Below are 13,206 nucleotides of genomic sequence, written 5' to 3' on the forward strand. Positions count from 1 at the left end.
TCATGGGTTCGTATAAAGCCATGATGATATTAGCACTTTTCTTTATGATTAATTTCCTAGTGTTATTTCCTAACATGGAATTTGCCTTTTTTTCCCATTCCCCCATTTTTCTCAGATCATTGCTCTATGTGGAAAAATAACCCTGATCTAGATAAGGGGAAGTTAAAGCTTGTTCACCTAATGCTAATCCATAATTTGCTCTGGATATTAAGGGTGCCAACCAATGTGGCTGTCCCTGGGCATCTTACCTCAGAAGGTTGCAGGCATGTAGTAGATTTGGAGGAGCATAAAAGTTAGGGTTGCCATTGCACCCCTGTTGCCCTTCCAAACATTTTTGGATGTTTAGTTTTTTCAGTGAGGAGGAGAGGCCAAGAGCCTGCCAGGGTTTCTCAGAGGAAAGTGGTTCCTTGTTTTTCCTTTCCCAGCCCACCTCTCTGCCCCCTGTGCTGGTTCTTCTAACTTGTGAGACCAGTTGACACAGAAAGAGCCACACAGGCTACAAGGGAAGAGGGAGTGCTCTCCATCGGTGAAGTCCTCTCTCCAATCTTGGAGCGCTTTTCTGTGGTTACAGCTGGGACTTTGACCTATTGTGTGGGCCTCCAAACATGAAATTTAGGAAACAAGTTAAAAATCTCCTCCTCCTTGATCTGATTCAAATTCAGTTTACTTATGTCACTTGTTTTAAATTTTATTTTCTACTGTAATTCAAGAACTAAACATGTTTATTCCATTAGACCCTTAGATTTTTAAAGATTTTTAAATTTCTGTTTAAAATATGTTCTGATCCATGGTCTTTTTTTCAGAGATACATGGAATTTGGGATGACTCCTCCAACAGCACCAGGGCTGCTGCAGAGGTAGTTCTCTGATTGTTTAGTTTGGGTCTTTGTGTGATCATTAGAATGAATGGCATTTGTTTAGTTATGAGCATGAGCACAGCAGAAGGACAAAGGCTAAATTGAAGATTGCACAAAACTGATCATTAGTTTGAAATTTTGATTAGCCCTAGAAACGATGGTTAGTATAATAGTGGCCATAACTGGGAATGTTATAAAAACACTTCATTTGGGAGAATATATTTTCCAAGTATGTTTGAATGAGGGTTATTTGATCATGAACAAATAACTTTCTTATCCTACCAGTGAATGGGAAGCACTGTGTTCCCCATAATTACCCTTGCTCAAGAATGCATGTTTGCTTTCGCCATTGGTAAAAGAGTGAATACTGGCTGCAGGCTTCATTTGCAACCTGCAAACTTTCTAAATGTCCAAATTCATACTGTTAAAAGCTTCCTTGCCTGTGTGGATGCTCACTCCTCAGCCACAACTATGGCACTTAAGCAAGATGCTCACTATTTTTCCTCTGGTCTTAAAGGATTGCAGAATGTTTGCATCTAGGAAAGTGAGCTGTAGGCAGGAACCTTGTTATGGAGGCTAGGGCCCTAAGTATAAAGGACTTCTACCTAGATCTTTAAGCACAATGTATGTTGCCCATGAGGAAGCCATGGAGCTATTCTGAGGTTGTGCAGTGCTCTGGAAGCTGCATGTGTAGCGTGTCACAATCCACAGTGTATGTGTGCAGAGAGCTGCACACGGAAAATTGCATGTGTGGAGTATGCGATGCATTTTCTCAGGAGACAAATCAAACATGGCGGTGTTGTGTTGCATTGTTGCTCTGCCAGCAGGCAAAACCTGGGGCCAGGTTTTCTTCCACCTGTTGAATTAATACACCCAGACCAGCAGACATCTGATGTTCAGTTTTCCACTAGAGGCATCTACCCCGAGGAAATCCCATCAGTGGCACGGCCGCGACCAGTTGGAAGCACTGCAGGTACTTAAAGACTCTTAACTATTCTGCACTGCAGTTACTCCCCCTCATAGACTTTATACCCTTAGACCCTACAGACTGTGGCCACAGTCTACAGCTTAGCACCTATTCCTACACAGCTGTGGCAGCTAAGACAGTTCATAAATTCAGAAGACAAGCCCTTTGACTCTGAGTACAAGTATGCATGCAGGGGCCTGGGGGAACGGAGGACTTATCTATGGTTTGCTCACTAATAGTATTGGCCAGCCACCAATTAATGTATGTTCTTGGATGAGCACTGGTGGGACAGGGTGGAGGAATGGAGGCTGATGGGGAACTTCACACCTATATGACTGGGGATGGTACATGCCTTTTGACCCCTCCCCAGGTCAGCTGTACAATTGCCTATACATGCAGTTATGTATAGACAATTGCTATACATAGTTGCTCTGTTATAATAATCTTGAGGCAAAAGCAATGCATGTTGTAAGGGCTATTATCCTTTATTCTTCAGCCGAGCATTAGGATAGGGATAATATTGCAACCATGCTCCCAAAAGGTTTCCTACTATTTCACAAGCAGCAGCTTATTTATGGACGTTTGTCACAGACAAATTGAAATACTACAGTATTTATAACAGTTGCAGCAGGTAAAGACTGGGGTTAAAGTCTTTAACCTGGGGCACAGGGTAGTTCATTAATTAATTCTCACTGTAAGGAGGCAAGACTTATTTTCCAGTTGAAAAGTTTCCCATAATGCTCCTGTAGATAATTTTTGGCATACAGTCATAAATAGCATGTTTGAAGAGATGACAGTGCTGGTCAGCAACCAACAATGGTTTGGTTGCTATTAATAAAGGAGCTTCCACGGTCATCTGCTAGAATCCAGCACATGCTAAAGGGGTTAGATTTAGCTTCCCAGCTGGTGGGCAGCTTTTCACATGAAATGTTATACAGAGATATTCATGCCTACATACAAGAGTCATGCACAGCATCACATTTACGAAAAGTATAAGATTGGCAAATCCCTGCTTTTCCTTTTAAAACACACAAGAGCAAAGCCCAGCTTTTTCCTAGTTGTAACTTCTGTGTGGTTTAATAGGGAAGGTAGTGATTTACATGTTCCAGAATGGATGGCAGGATGAGTGCATTTTATGAATATAAAACTGCTCTGATGGTAAGGCCCTTGCCCTCAGGATCAGAAGAGAGTCCACAAATGCTGCCAGGAGAGCTGCAGCCATTTGCTGTACTCATCTGAGAAACTCACCCGAAAGTTGTTGTCCCAAAGTTGTGTTCCTGCTACGACTGTACACCTGAGCGTCCTGAGCTAAGCAAATATTTTCTCCTTCCCACTGAGGGCAGATCACCAGCATGTGAAGGAAATTACTTTAAATGGTACATTCATGATGGCTAAAGTATTGGTAGACTCCATGGGATGGAAGTGTCCCCTGCTCTTTCCCTTTTCTCTTCCCCACTTGTCTGGTGCACTGTGCCTGTGTGCAACACAACCCTGCGTTCGAACTGCACAGACAGCACCCTTTCCGTGTAAAATGACATGTTTCAGCGATTGCATGCAAAGGGGTCCTTTTGTTGTCCCTAATCTGTTAGCCTTTTTAAATGCAGCCTTACCTAACTAAACAAAACCAAGAATCCCCTTTTCTGCACACCACAACCTCATATACTTTTGTGTTTTATTCTCCATGTCCCTCTCCTGCCCCTCCCCCAGTTTTATTTGCCCTCCACATTTCTGTTGCTGCATGGAAAGATGAAAGAAAAAACAAACAATATTTGCTTTTAAGGTTCTCAGATACAGCACCTCACTCAGGTGGGAATTGCTAGCAGGATCGGAGGTCAACAAGTGGAGATTCCCTCAGGCAGAGCAGGGCATGGCCAGCCGGGGGAACCAGGGTGGCCCCCGTACCGTGGAGAGGATGAATATGCTAGGAGAGATGCAGTGAGTACTGTGCTTCTTCTTTGAATAGTTTCTGAAGCAGCCTTGTGTTCACGTAACTTTTTCTTCATCCTGTACCGTTTTGGGAGTTTCCTCCCAAAGCATTCTTTTTACCTGCTCCTCTGATTTTCAGCTGCTGCTTTTGTCTCTTCCACATTCCAGTCCCTGAATCTCTGCTGCTCTGTCCTTTCCTTTCTCCCTGTTGGCTCTAATCCTGGACTCCAAAGCCTGTCAGCCTCAGCCAGCATGACAAGTGGTCTGGGATAATCGAAGTTGTAGCAGATCAGCCACAAGTTCCCCACCTTTGCTTCATGCTCTCGGTGGGGCCTGTTCTTCCACACTTCCGCACCATGGGAAGAAAGTTCTGACCCCCACCCTAAAAATGGTCCAGGCTGTCTGGTAGATGTTGGTGGAGCACCATCGGTGCCTACCACTGGAAAAAATGGTATTTGAGTATGAAGATGCCTTGAGTATTAAAAAAATTATTATTTATTATAATTAATAATTATAAATAAATATTATTTATAAATAATTATTTATAAATAATTATTTTTATTATTTGGGCAAGAAGCAGTTTCTGGAATAGGGCCTTAGCCATGCACTGTTGAATTGTGGCAAGTTCCCGCACCTCCTGAAAAAGCAACCAAGTTCCATTCTTTTCTTGATTGAGTAATTATATTGTTATATGGGATGGATTATAACCAGTTAAAAAGAAGATGCCGTTTGAAAACAGCTGAAAAAATAAAATGCAAAACATTTATGTAAATGTTATAATAATAATAATCAACAAACAGCACAGTAATTGATAAAACAGCCTTAATAGCCTAGCACTAAGTCTCTAAAACTGCTTGGGAGAAAAGGATGGTCTTTGCCTGGTGCTGGAAGGATAGCCATGTGCGTGCCAGGCAAACGCCTTTGAGGAGTTTGCGTATATCGCAAGTGGGGTGCCACCACTGAGAAGACCCTCTGCTTAGCTAGCTTCCTTTGGCAGGAGCACCCAGAGGCATCTGTGGGATAGGCATGCCTTTAGATACTATGCTTCCAAGGCGTTCAGGGCTTTAAAGGTCGACAGCAGCACTGGGAATGGAGCACACTTGCGCATGCTCATTCGTGCTCTCAGAATCCCCGTTCTTGACCATGCTCTGTATTTTGAGCATGCTGAAAATGGTATGATGGAGGCACTGTTGCCTGATCTGCGGATACTCATTTCTTTTGTTCGAAAGCTTTCTCTGATCAATCAGATGCTACATTTTGAAGTGCTACCAAAATCTTCTTGATTCAGTTAGAATAGTGGAATTAATCTGCAAACCACAAGCTTTGGAGCTTGTATTGTACCATCGTCAACTGTTTGAGACAAAACAGGTGATCGTTTCTTTATATCCAAAGACTTTTTCAGAATGAACCATAGTGCATTATTGATTTTCGAACCCTCATCGTCTTGTGTCTCAGTTCCTTCCTTTATTGCAGGAAGGTAATACAGCATGGTGTGTTACCATCAGCAATAAAGGCCTCCCCTCCCCACCCACCTCCATCTGAGCCCAAATGTCCATAAATTGATTTACTGGAGAAAAAGTAAAAAAGGAGGCTCAATAAAAGAATCAGCCCTGACTTAAGAGGAGGAACAGTTGCAATTCTCAGGTATTGATGTAAGCAGGAATAGGCTATTTGTCCCTCCATTCTGGGGCCGCAGGGCAACTACATCATGGACATATCCACTGTGGACTGGGAGCTTGCCACGTCAAGGCAGCCTAATAAATGAGAAGGGAAAGGACCTGAAGGCCCCCTCAGCTATATCAGTTTTTTAAACCTAGTCAGTTTTGTAATAAACCTGCAACTGCAACACTTGTTTGGTTAGGATTCTGTCCCCCTGCCAAGACTCTTATGAGAGACCTCTGGTTTCATTGGGTGTGGCAGCAGCCCTGGGCCCTTGGAGGCTGGAGAGCAGAACAGGCCTCAGGAAGTGTTGCACGCAGTCATGTGCTATGTAGTTTTCCTCTACCCATGTAAACGCAGATGACGTGCAGGTGGGCAGCGGGCAGGCCGAAGACTGGTGTGCTGGCCGTGCAGAAGGAGAACCTGGTGGCTTCCATCAGCAACGAGTTGCACAGAGGGAGGGTGCTCAGTGGGTGCGAGATCAACCAGTGGGATTGAATTGGGCTTCTGGTGTCACCAGGCTGCCTGGAACAGAATGATTCTGATTGCTGGTGTGACTGTTCCCTCTGGAACTGCCTGCAGTTTCTTTGAGCCAGTGCCTGATCTGCAGGGCTTCTGGTCTTGAACCCACATTCTCTGGCAGCAGAATTGCCAGGTCTGGATCATCTGTGTATTAGCACTGTGCTTTGAAGACTCTCTCTCTCCCACCTGCTGGTTCTTGCTGAAATAAACCCTTTGGTGCTTCTTTTTCTTTTCCGAGCAGTAAGCTGTATCTATCCCTCTTCTGCATGGCCTTACCATTCTTAATATTGTTGGCTTACTGTTGCTTTGCAGGCCTCCATTGCTTGGTTTGTCCTTTGGCTTATTTTACTGGTACTGTTCAAGTTTTGCTACTTTTTGTCAGACTGCCGCAGGGGCAAGGAACCAGATGCTGTAGGGCTCCAGCTTTCACCGGCCTCAGAATGGCCAGTGATTAGGAATGATGGGGGCTGTAGTCCAACAGCATCTGGGCAAGTGCAGATTCCTTACCCCTGATCTACAGGCTGTGTGCGTGTTTGTATGTGATGGGAGTTCTCCTTTAAATGCCATTGGAATGCTGTTTTGTTGGTACTTATGCTGAAACAGCTGGCTGGATATGCAAAGAGTGATTTAGATGATCAATATATGCATCATCGTTTGAATGCATTTCACAGTGCTACTTATTACAATTTGGTGGTTATCTTTTATGCACTTCATCTTCATTTACCTCACCTTCATGCATATTGAAGCAAATGATCTCCCTCTGGCTTTCTATCCTACCTCCCCTTTTTGAGTCAGTTGCTCTTTTATCAAGCCATATGCATAGCCTTAAATTTTAGCATTTCTGTAGTCAGATGTACTGGAAAGTACATGCAGTCTGACCATGCATGTACCTTGATGTAGTTGTCTTTTTTGGTTTCAAAGCATAAAACCAGTACATATCTTCGGTTCCTGAGGAAAGTAGGTTTGTTTCCAGCACTGCCTTTAAGCTCCATGTCAAAAACCAAACAGTGTCCTGTGGCATCTTCAAGACTAATAAAGCTTTTGTGGACTGAAATCCCCTTCATCAGATGCATGAAGTGTTTTCCTAAGGTGGCAGATGTGATACATGTATGTTTATATGTATAGAAATGTAGAGAGGAAAGCAAGGCATGTGAAAAAACACATACAGATAGTGACAATAGTGATAAAGCTTAAGATGTGTTTAAAGTATGTACAATGGACTGCTACTTACATTTTTCTTCCAACTGAAGATAATTTCTTGCATCTGATGTAACTGATTCTAGTTAGCTACATCAAATTTATACAGTGATATTTTAGCTTTCAAGGTGCCACAAGATGCTTGGAGCTTTTTTGCTGCCACAGGCTAATATGGCTACCCCTCTGGAATTATTGCAGGTATTCAACCTTCCCGTTTTACATTTCAGATCCAAGAAAAACTTGCAGCTCGCGTCTCTGCCTTTTTTGTTTGCTTTTTTTCCTTTTCTAATGTATGCTTCTCAAGCAGAAACTGCAGTAATACTCTGTGCCTTTCCCCAGACACATATGCCTGGACATCAAGAATATTCCTCCTCACCAGTATTCCAGATGCCGAGGACTTCGGCCCGACAGCCCTCAGCGCCACCTGCTCAGCCTCCTCACAGCAACCACCAGGGCCCGGGGCTCTGCTACAACATCAGCTCCACTGAGGACCTCCAGCCAGGTCACTCTTCCGCCTCTCTCATCAAAGCAATCAGAGAGGAGCTTCTCCGGCTCTCTCAGAAACAGACCATTGTGCAGAACCTCCACAGCTGATTTGTTGTCTCCTTGCAAATCTGCCAAGTATCTGCTTCCCATGGAAGCTGGACTCGCAGGAAACCAGCAAGAGCCTGTTGTTCTTCTGTCAGAGGAGTGAGCGTGTACAATACCAGAGATTATTACCCAAGCAGAAAAGAACTCCTCAGCTGCAGCAGCACAAGAGTGGGACTTGTGTGTGGAGGGGTGGGAGCGCCAGGAAGGCATAGCAAGCATTGACATGCAGCCCTCTTCTCACTTCCTGCTTTTATGTATTATAACTGCTTTGGTTGGGATTGTTCCATGCAGTGATAGCACTGGTCCAGAACCCAAGCGTTATAAGGAAAGCCACCAGACGGCAAAGCATTTTAACCCAAGACTTTGGTTTTCCGTGAAGAAGGAAAGCCAAGTTTGCAAGATGGGATGAGTTGTTTCATGAGAGGCTGCAAGAATCCCAGCTTCAGATTTTGCTGGGAAGATGAAATGTGTGCTGCTCATGTGTTTTTCTTCAAATGTACATGATGCAGTGTCAAATCCATACAAGCAATTGCTTTCTTGAAACCATGGTAAGACTCCTCAAATAACAGACTTTGAGCAACGTGCTGAAACAGAACAAGAATTGTTGTTGTTAAATATTGCTCTGTGCTTCCAAATGGAGCCATTCTCTGCACTCTTCCTTGTTGTTCTTCTGGTGCTGAAGCTTCCAAGTGTCCCTTCATCCTGATGTTTGCAAAGTTAAGGATGGCCTTTTTTTAAAAAAAAAAGCAAATGAACAAAAATGCAAGGATATAATCATTTATATTCATTCAGGCTGGGAAAATTAAATCATCCTCTTTTTAAAAAAGAAAGACTTACTAGGCATTAATAATTTATTAGTGAATGCACAGTGGGTAAAGATGTTCAGGGTAGTTTCACAAGTGATGCAGAAGACACTGTCTATACACAGGGTGAGGTGCTTGCAGCCCTTTCCCATACCTGTGGCAACATGGCCACTGTCAACCTGAAATGATAATGTCGACTCCCAACAGCTGCATAGAACTGACTGGCAAAGAGAGTTCATTATCTGATTTGAGTACTCAAAATACTTGACCACGTATGGTTAGCCAGCCAGAATTCATTTCCATAAGCAGCCTCCAAGCAGTGGGGAGAAATGGAGTTGCAGTGGTCTAAATAAGCAAGCATTGGCTGGCTCAAGGGTTTTGTGGGTCCCTGATCAGAAAAGCATCACTGGGTCCTGACACTTTGCTTCTCTTTGCTTGGCTCCTCCCTTTCTTAGAGTGGCCACCTCTAACCTGGGGAGTACATGGTCACACGAGTGCCACCCCCTGTCACTCTTCTTTGCCATCTCAAGTGTGAAGGATGCCTTTCTGGGCCTAGTGGCCCCATACTCTGAAGTAGAAGATGATGTGGATTTTCCAACTTCTAATTCCTGTTGTTACCACTGACAAAAAATTAGGACAAAATCCACGATCTTTTGGTTAAGGAGAGGTCCCAGGAGCTGAGCCTTGGTAGATGCCTCCATTTTCAGCAAGATGACCAAAATAACCCTCAAAGACTGAACGTGAATGCAAATTCACTTTCCAAGTGGATCCTCAGTTAAATGGCAGTGTGAATGCCCTGTATGTCATATGCCAGGTTAGACATGAGCCAAGACATTCCATGTTGGGAAAGAAGTGAAAAGGCCTTTGCACACATTCCATGACAGCAAAACTGAGAGTGCAGCAAAGGGAACATTTCACAGTAGCTGAAATTTGCAGTTCTCTAGTAAGTGTATCTGTAGGGTATATGTTTCAAAACATGGTTGTTTTGATTCTTCCATGCATGTCCATAAAAAGATATACTTTTGAACACACGGTGTTTCTAAGTATACCCGAAAGAACATCTTAGATGTATATCTAAATACGTAATGAGAAGAGTGATCCCGAGAGGCACCCTTAACATCACTTGTGAAAATTCCCTTGATGTGGTGAATTAAGCTTTTTGTTAATTTGCTGAAGGCCATGAATGCAGATGTGCTACCTGTGGTTGTTTTTGTTTTCCTCAAGAATAAAACAGGCAAGTCTGTGGTTTGAAGTGAGATGAACAGAGAAGGCAGACTGGATAACGTCACACCACCAGCACTAGTTTATCCTAAACCACACCCTGGGTTTGGTTCTTGATAAAACCTACATGAAAAAGGTAAATCTGTGATTAAAATACAATTTTAGAATAACAAAAGCTTATATTTCACCATTAGAGGCAATCTCTGCATTTGTACGTGTTCCTACTGATACGATGGTACATGCCATCCAGGCACTAGTTTTTACAGAATTTTAATTTTACTGTTAGTTGTGAGGTGTAATTTACTGTCATATGGCCATTGCTTAATTGTAACCTGCGTAATACGAGTGAAGATTCTAACTAAATTATTTTATTTGTTGGAGTGTATTTTTGGTTTTGGTTTTAACTTAGATTAAATTAAAGCTAAAGCAGTGGCATAAAACACGGTTGAAAGAAATTCTTATTTGGAAACATAAAGGCGATTGAAAGCACTTTCTCATGTGGTGTCAGTGTCAGTACATTTTCTTTCTTAGGTATTAATGAACGATTTGCTGGTCTACCAAGAAGCTAATTCATGAGTGTGTTGAAACCTGCTTCGTCAGTAGTTGAATCTGCATTGTTACACTGCATCTCTGACCCCATCCAGTAATGCTACTTTCTTCAAACTGGTAACCTCCAGGGTGTTGAATTGCAGGGTGTTGAATTGCAGCTTCCATAATTTGCAGCTTGGAAGCTGTAATTTGAATTGCAGCTTCCAAGAAATAATTCCTTGAACTGTGGGAGTTGCAGATCACCACACCTAGAGGGCGCCAGGTTGAAGAAAGCCACAACAGTGTTGTTACAAGCAGTGCTCTGCTGATTCAGCCCACCTGGAGGAGCTCGTTGATGTGCCCATGTCTTTTACATGCGGCTCAGTTTTTTTTCCATTGAAGCCATGGTTTATTTATATAAAACAACAGTGGACGGGTGCTTTGGCCATTTACTCCACTCTGCCCTTGCCATCCATTGATAGTTTGGTGGTCTGTATTATTTGAAACCCATATTGTCAATGTGCCCTCACTTCTATTAATAAATATGGCAGGGTTGCACCAGCTCAGTTGCAGCTCAGTCACTTTGATGGCCCATTGCGGAACACTTTTTCAGTTTTCCCTTTAAAAGTGCTATGACCAAAACAGTGCACAGTATTCCATGCATGGTAGAACTATAGATTATATATGGTTGCACCATATCATTATGGTATTTGAATCTGTATTCATTCATTTAGAGGGCAGTCCACAAGGCTGTTCATAACCCTCTGAACTCGGAGAGTTACAGGCATCCTATGCATGAGATGTGGAAGGCAGAGGTTCAAGACACTTAGACTTAGTTGATTTTGGCTAAGTGTTTGGGCTCAGAGTGTCAGGAAGGAATCAGGGTGGGGCTGGGATATTTTAAGTGCTGGCAGAACACTTACCTCATCAAAAGAGCAGGCTGTGAGGGTGCTCTGTCCTCAGGATCCCCTGGCTAACCTTGGAGCAAGTTTTTGGGGTCCGAGCTGGGGCTGCAAAAAATTGCATGGTCATAAGATTGTGTTGGCCATATATTTTGTCATGCAGTCCTAGGCATATTTAGACAGGAAGGGTCATACAATTTGTAATATTGCCAGACAACCTGTAGGAAGTTTTTCTGTCTAAACATATTTAGATTTGTGCCTTGATTTAGACTAGAATCAGAGTGCACTCCCAGCTGTTTGCTTCCTGAAATCTCAACTGTCCACTTCATGGGGGGGGGGGGGGCGGTGGAGGAAGAGGAAGAAGCCACCCACGATGAAGTCCTCCGCTGACTGTACTAAGCTGAATGGCTGAGCTGTGAACTACCTTTACAAACAACTCATACACTGAGCAAAACATACTTTACCACTTGCACATTGCATAGGGTAATATTGATCAATCAAGAAACATCATAGGTAAAAATAAAAATGGGAAAAATATTCTGTATAAACAGACATTTCTGAACTTTGGGAAAAAGAACACTGACATTACTAAAGGTTTCCACCACTCCTATAAGGCCTGTATAACTTGACTTTATATATCGTGAAGGCTAACCTCCAAAGCATTGTTGTCTGCTTTCTGCCCCTGTGCATTCTCCTGAAATAGCCTCCCTCAACCTGGCACACTCAGGATGTCTTGAACTACACACTCCACCAGCACTAGTCAGGGAACAGAAAATTGAGTCCATACATCTGGAGTGCTCCCAGTTGAGGGAAACCGCCCTAAACTGTAATTGCACTTTACTTAGTTCACCAAAGAGAATAACCTGCTGAAATGTGAATCAAGGGGGTTGATGAAATAGGAGACTGCTGCGGTTGAGACTTCTTGAGTTAAAGATGGGTTTTTGTTTATAAATTGCTTTGTGTTGAATCGGTTGAGCACGATAGAAATTTTTGCAAATGGGGCAAGTTCCCATCACGTGAGAAGAAACAGAACTTGGCGTGCTACATTTCACTGTTTGAAATATCCATGGAAATAAATATATACATGAGATCCCCAACATGTGAATGGCTTGGCTTTCCATCCTAAGTTCAAAAAAAAAATCACACCTGAATGGAATATTTAGGGGCTAGTTGAGTTGCTCCTCTCAGGAATTTTGGGCCCAAATCTCTCCCCAGTATTATGGCAGGAGGAACAAAACAAAAACACTACTGCCCCAAGAGGTGAGAAAAAGATGGAGAAGATGCATTTTCATTTTCATTCACCATGAAGGAGGAGATGTTGGAGTTCTGCAAAAGACCACATGTACCTGCTGACTGATAACAGCTTTCCAGGGACTTGAGGAAGAAGCCCCCCCCCCCCGCCTCATACACAGTAACATTATATCTTAACTCTTTGCCCACATTTTTTCTTAACCAATGAGAGCTGGAAGGTCTGGGTTTCATGACATGGCAACCCACACTGGGCCTCCAGCCATACCATCTGGGTTGTCTGCCCAAGGACCCACAATGTGCTTGAGAGAGTTTGAGTTTGCACCTCAAGGAATAACTTCCCACTGGGCCAACTGGAGGTTGCATGGGCAAGAAGAGGGCGGCAAGTGCCATGGCAAACTGTGGGTTTCTTAATTGTGTAAACAGGTAAGCGTGTTTATGAACAAAGGTCATGTCCTTATTGAAGGTGAGTAGGGAGGCTACAATATGGGGACATGGGGGACCTCCTTATGCAAGAGTTTTCCATACAACCATGCCATTGGATTGTCATCCCATCCCATTCCATTGACTTATGAGACGTTTGTCTTGGGTGCATCCCTGTGGGGAAAAAGAGGAAGCATGGTGGAAGCAGGAAGTCCCTGCAGTTATGGCTGAGATCTGAGCTGAATGTAATGCCGTTTTCTACTCTCTTAGGGTGGAAAGAGCCTAAGAAAGGAGCAGACACAAAATCCTTGTTTGTAACAAAGGTACCATTCTTTTATTATCTTCAGCAACCCTTCTAATGCT

General features: G+C 43.2%; 1 protein-coding gene across 1 annotated transcript in view; it reads left to right on the forward strand.

The window, feature by feature from the left end:
* KIAA1549 (KIAA1549 ortholog) overlaps positions 1-7,860 on the forward strand; it is a 120,993-nt gene extending 113,133 nt beyond the window's left edge. The window contains exons 17-20 of the mRNA XM_044441160.1: positions 804-856; positions 1,681-1,829; positions 3,604-3,758; positions 7,467-7,860. Of these exons, the coding sequence (XP_044297095.1) occupies positions 804-856; positions 1,681-1,829; positions 3,604-3,758; positions 7,467-7,721 (612 nt within the window). The 3' untranslated portion in view covers positions 7,722-7,860. The remainder of the gene's footprint in view (positions 1-803; positions 857-1,680; positions 1,830-3,603; positions 3,759-7,466) is intronic.
* Positions 7,861-13,206: the final 5,346 nt, after the last annotated feature.

Source organism: Varanus komodoensis, unplaced genomic scaffold (assembly GCF_004798865.1).
Source record: "Varanus komodoensis strain SLA01 unplaced genomic scaffold, ASM479886v1 scaffold39, whole genome shotgun sequence".
NCBI lineage: Eukaryota > Metazoa > Chordata > Lepidosauria > Squamata > Varanidae > Varanus > Varanus komodoensis.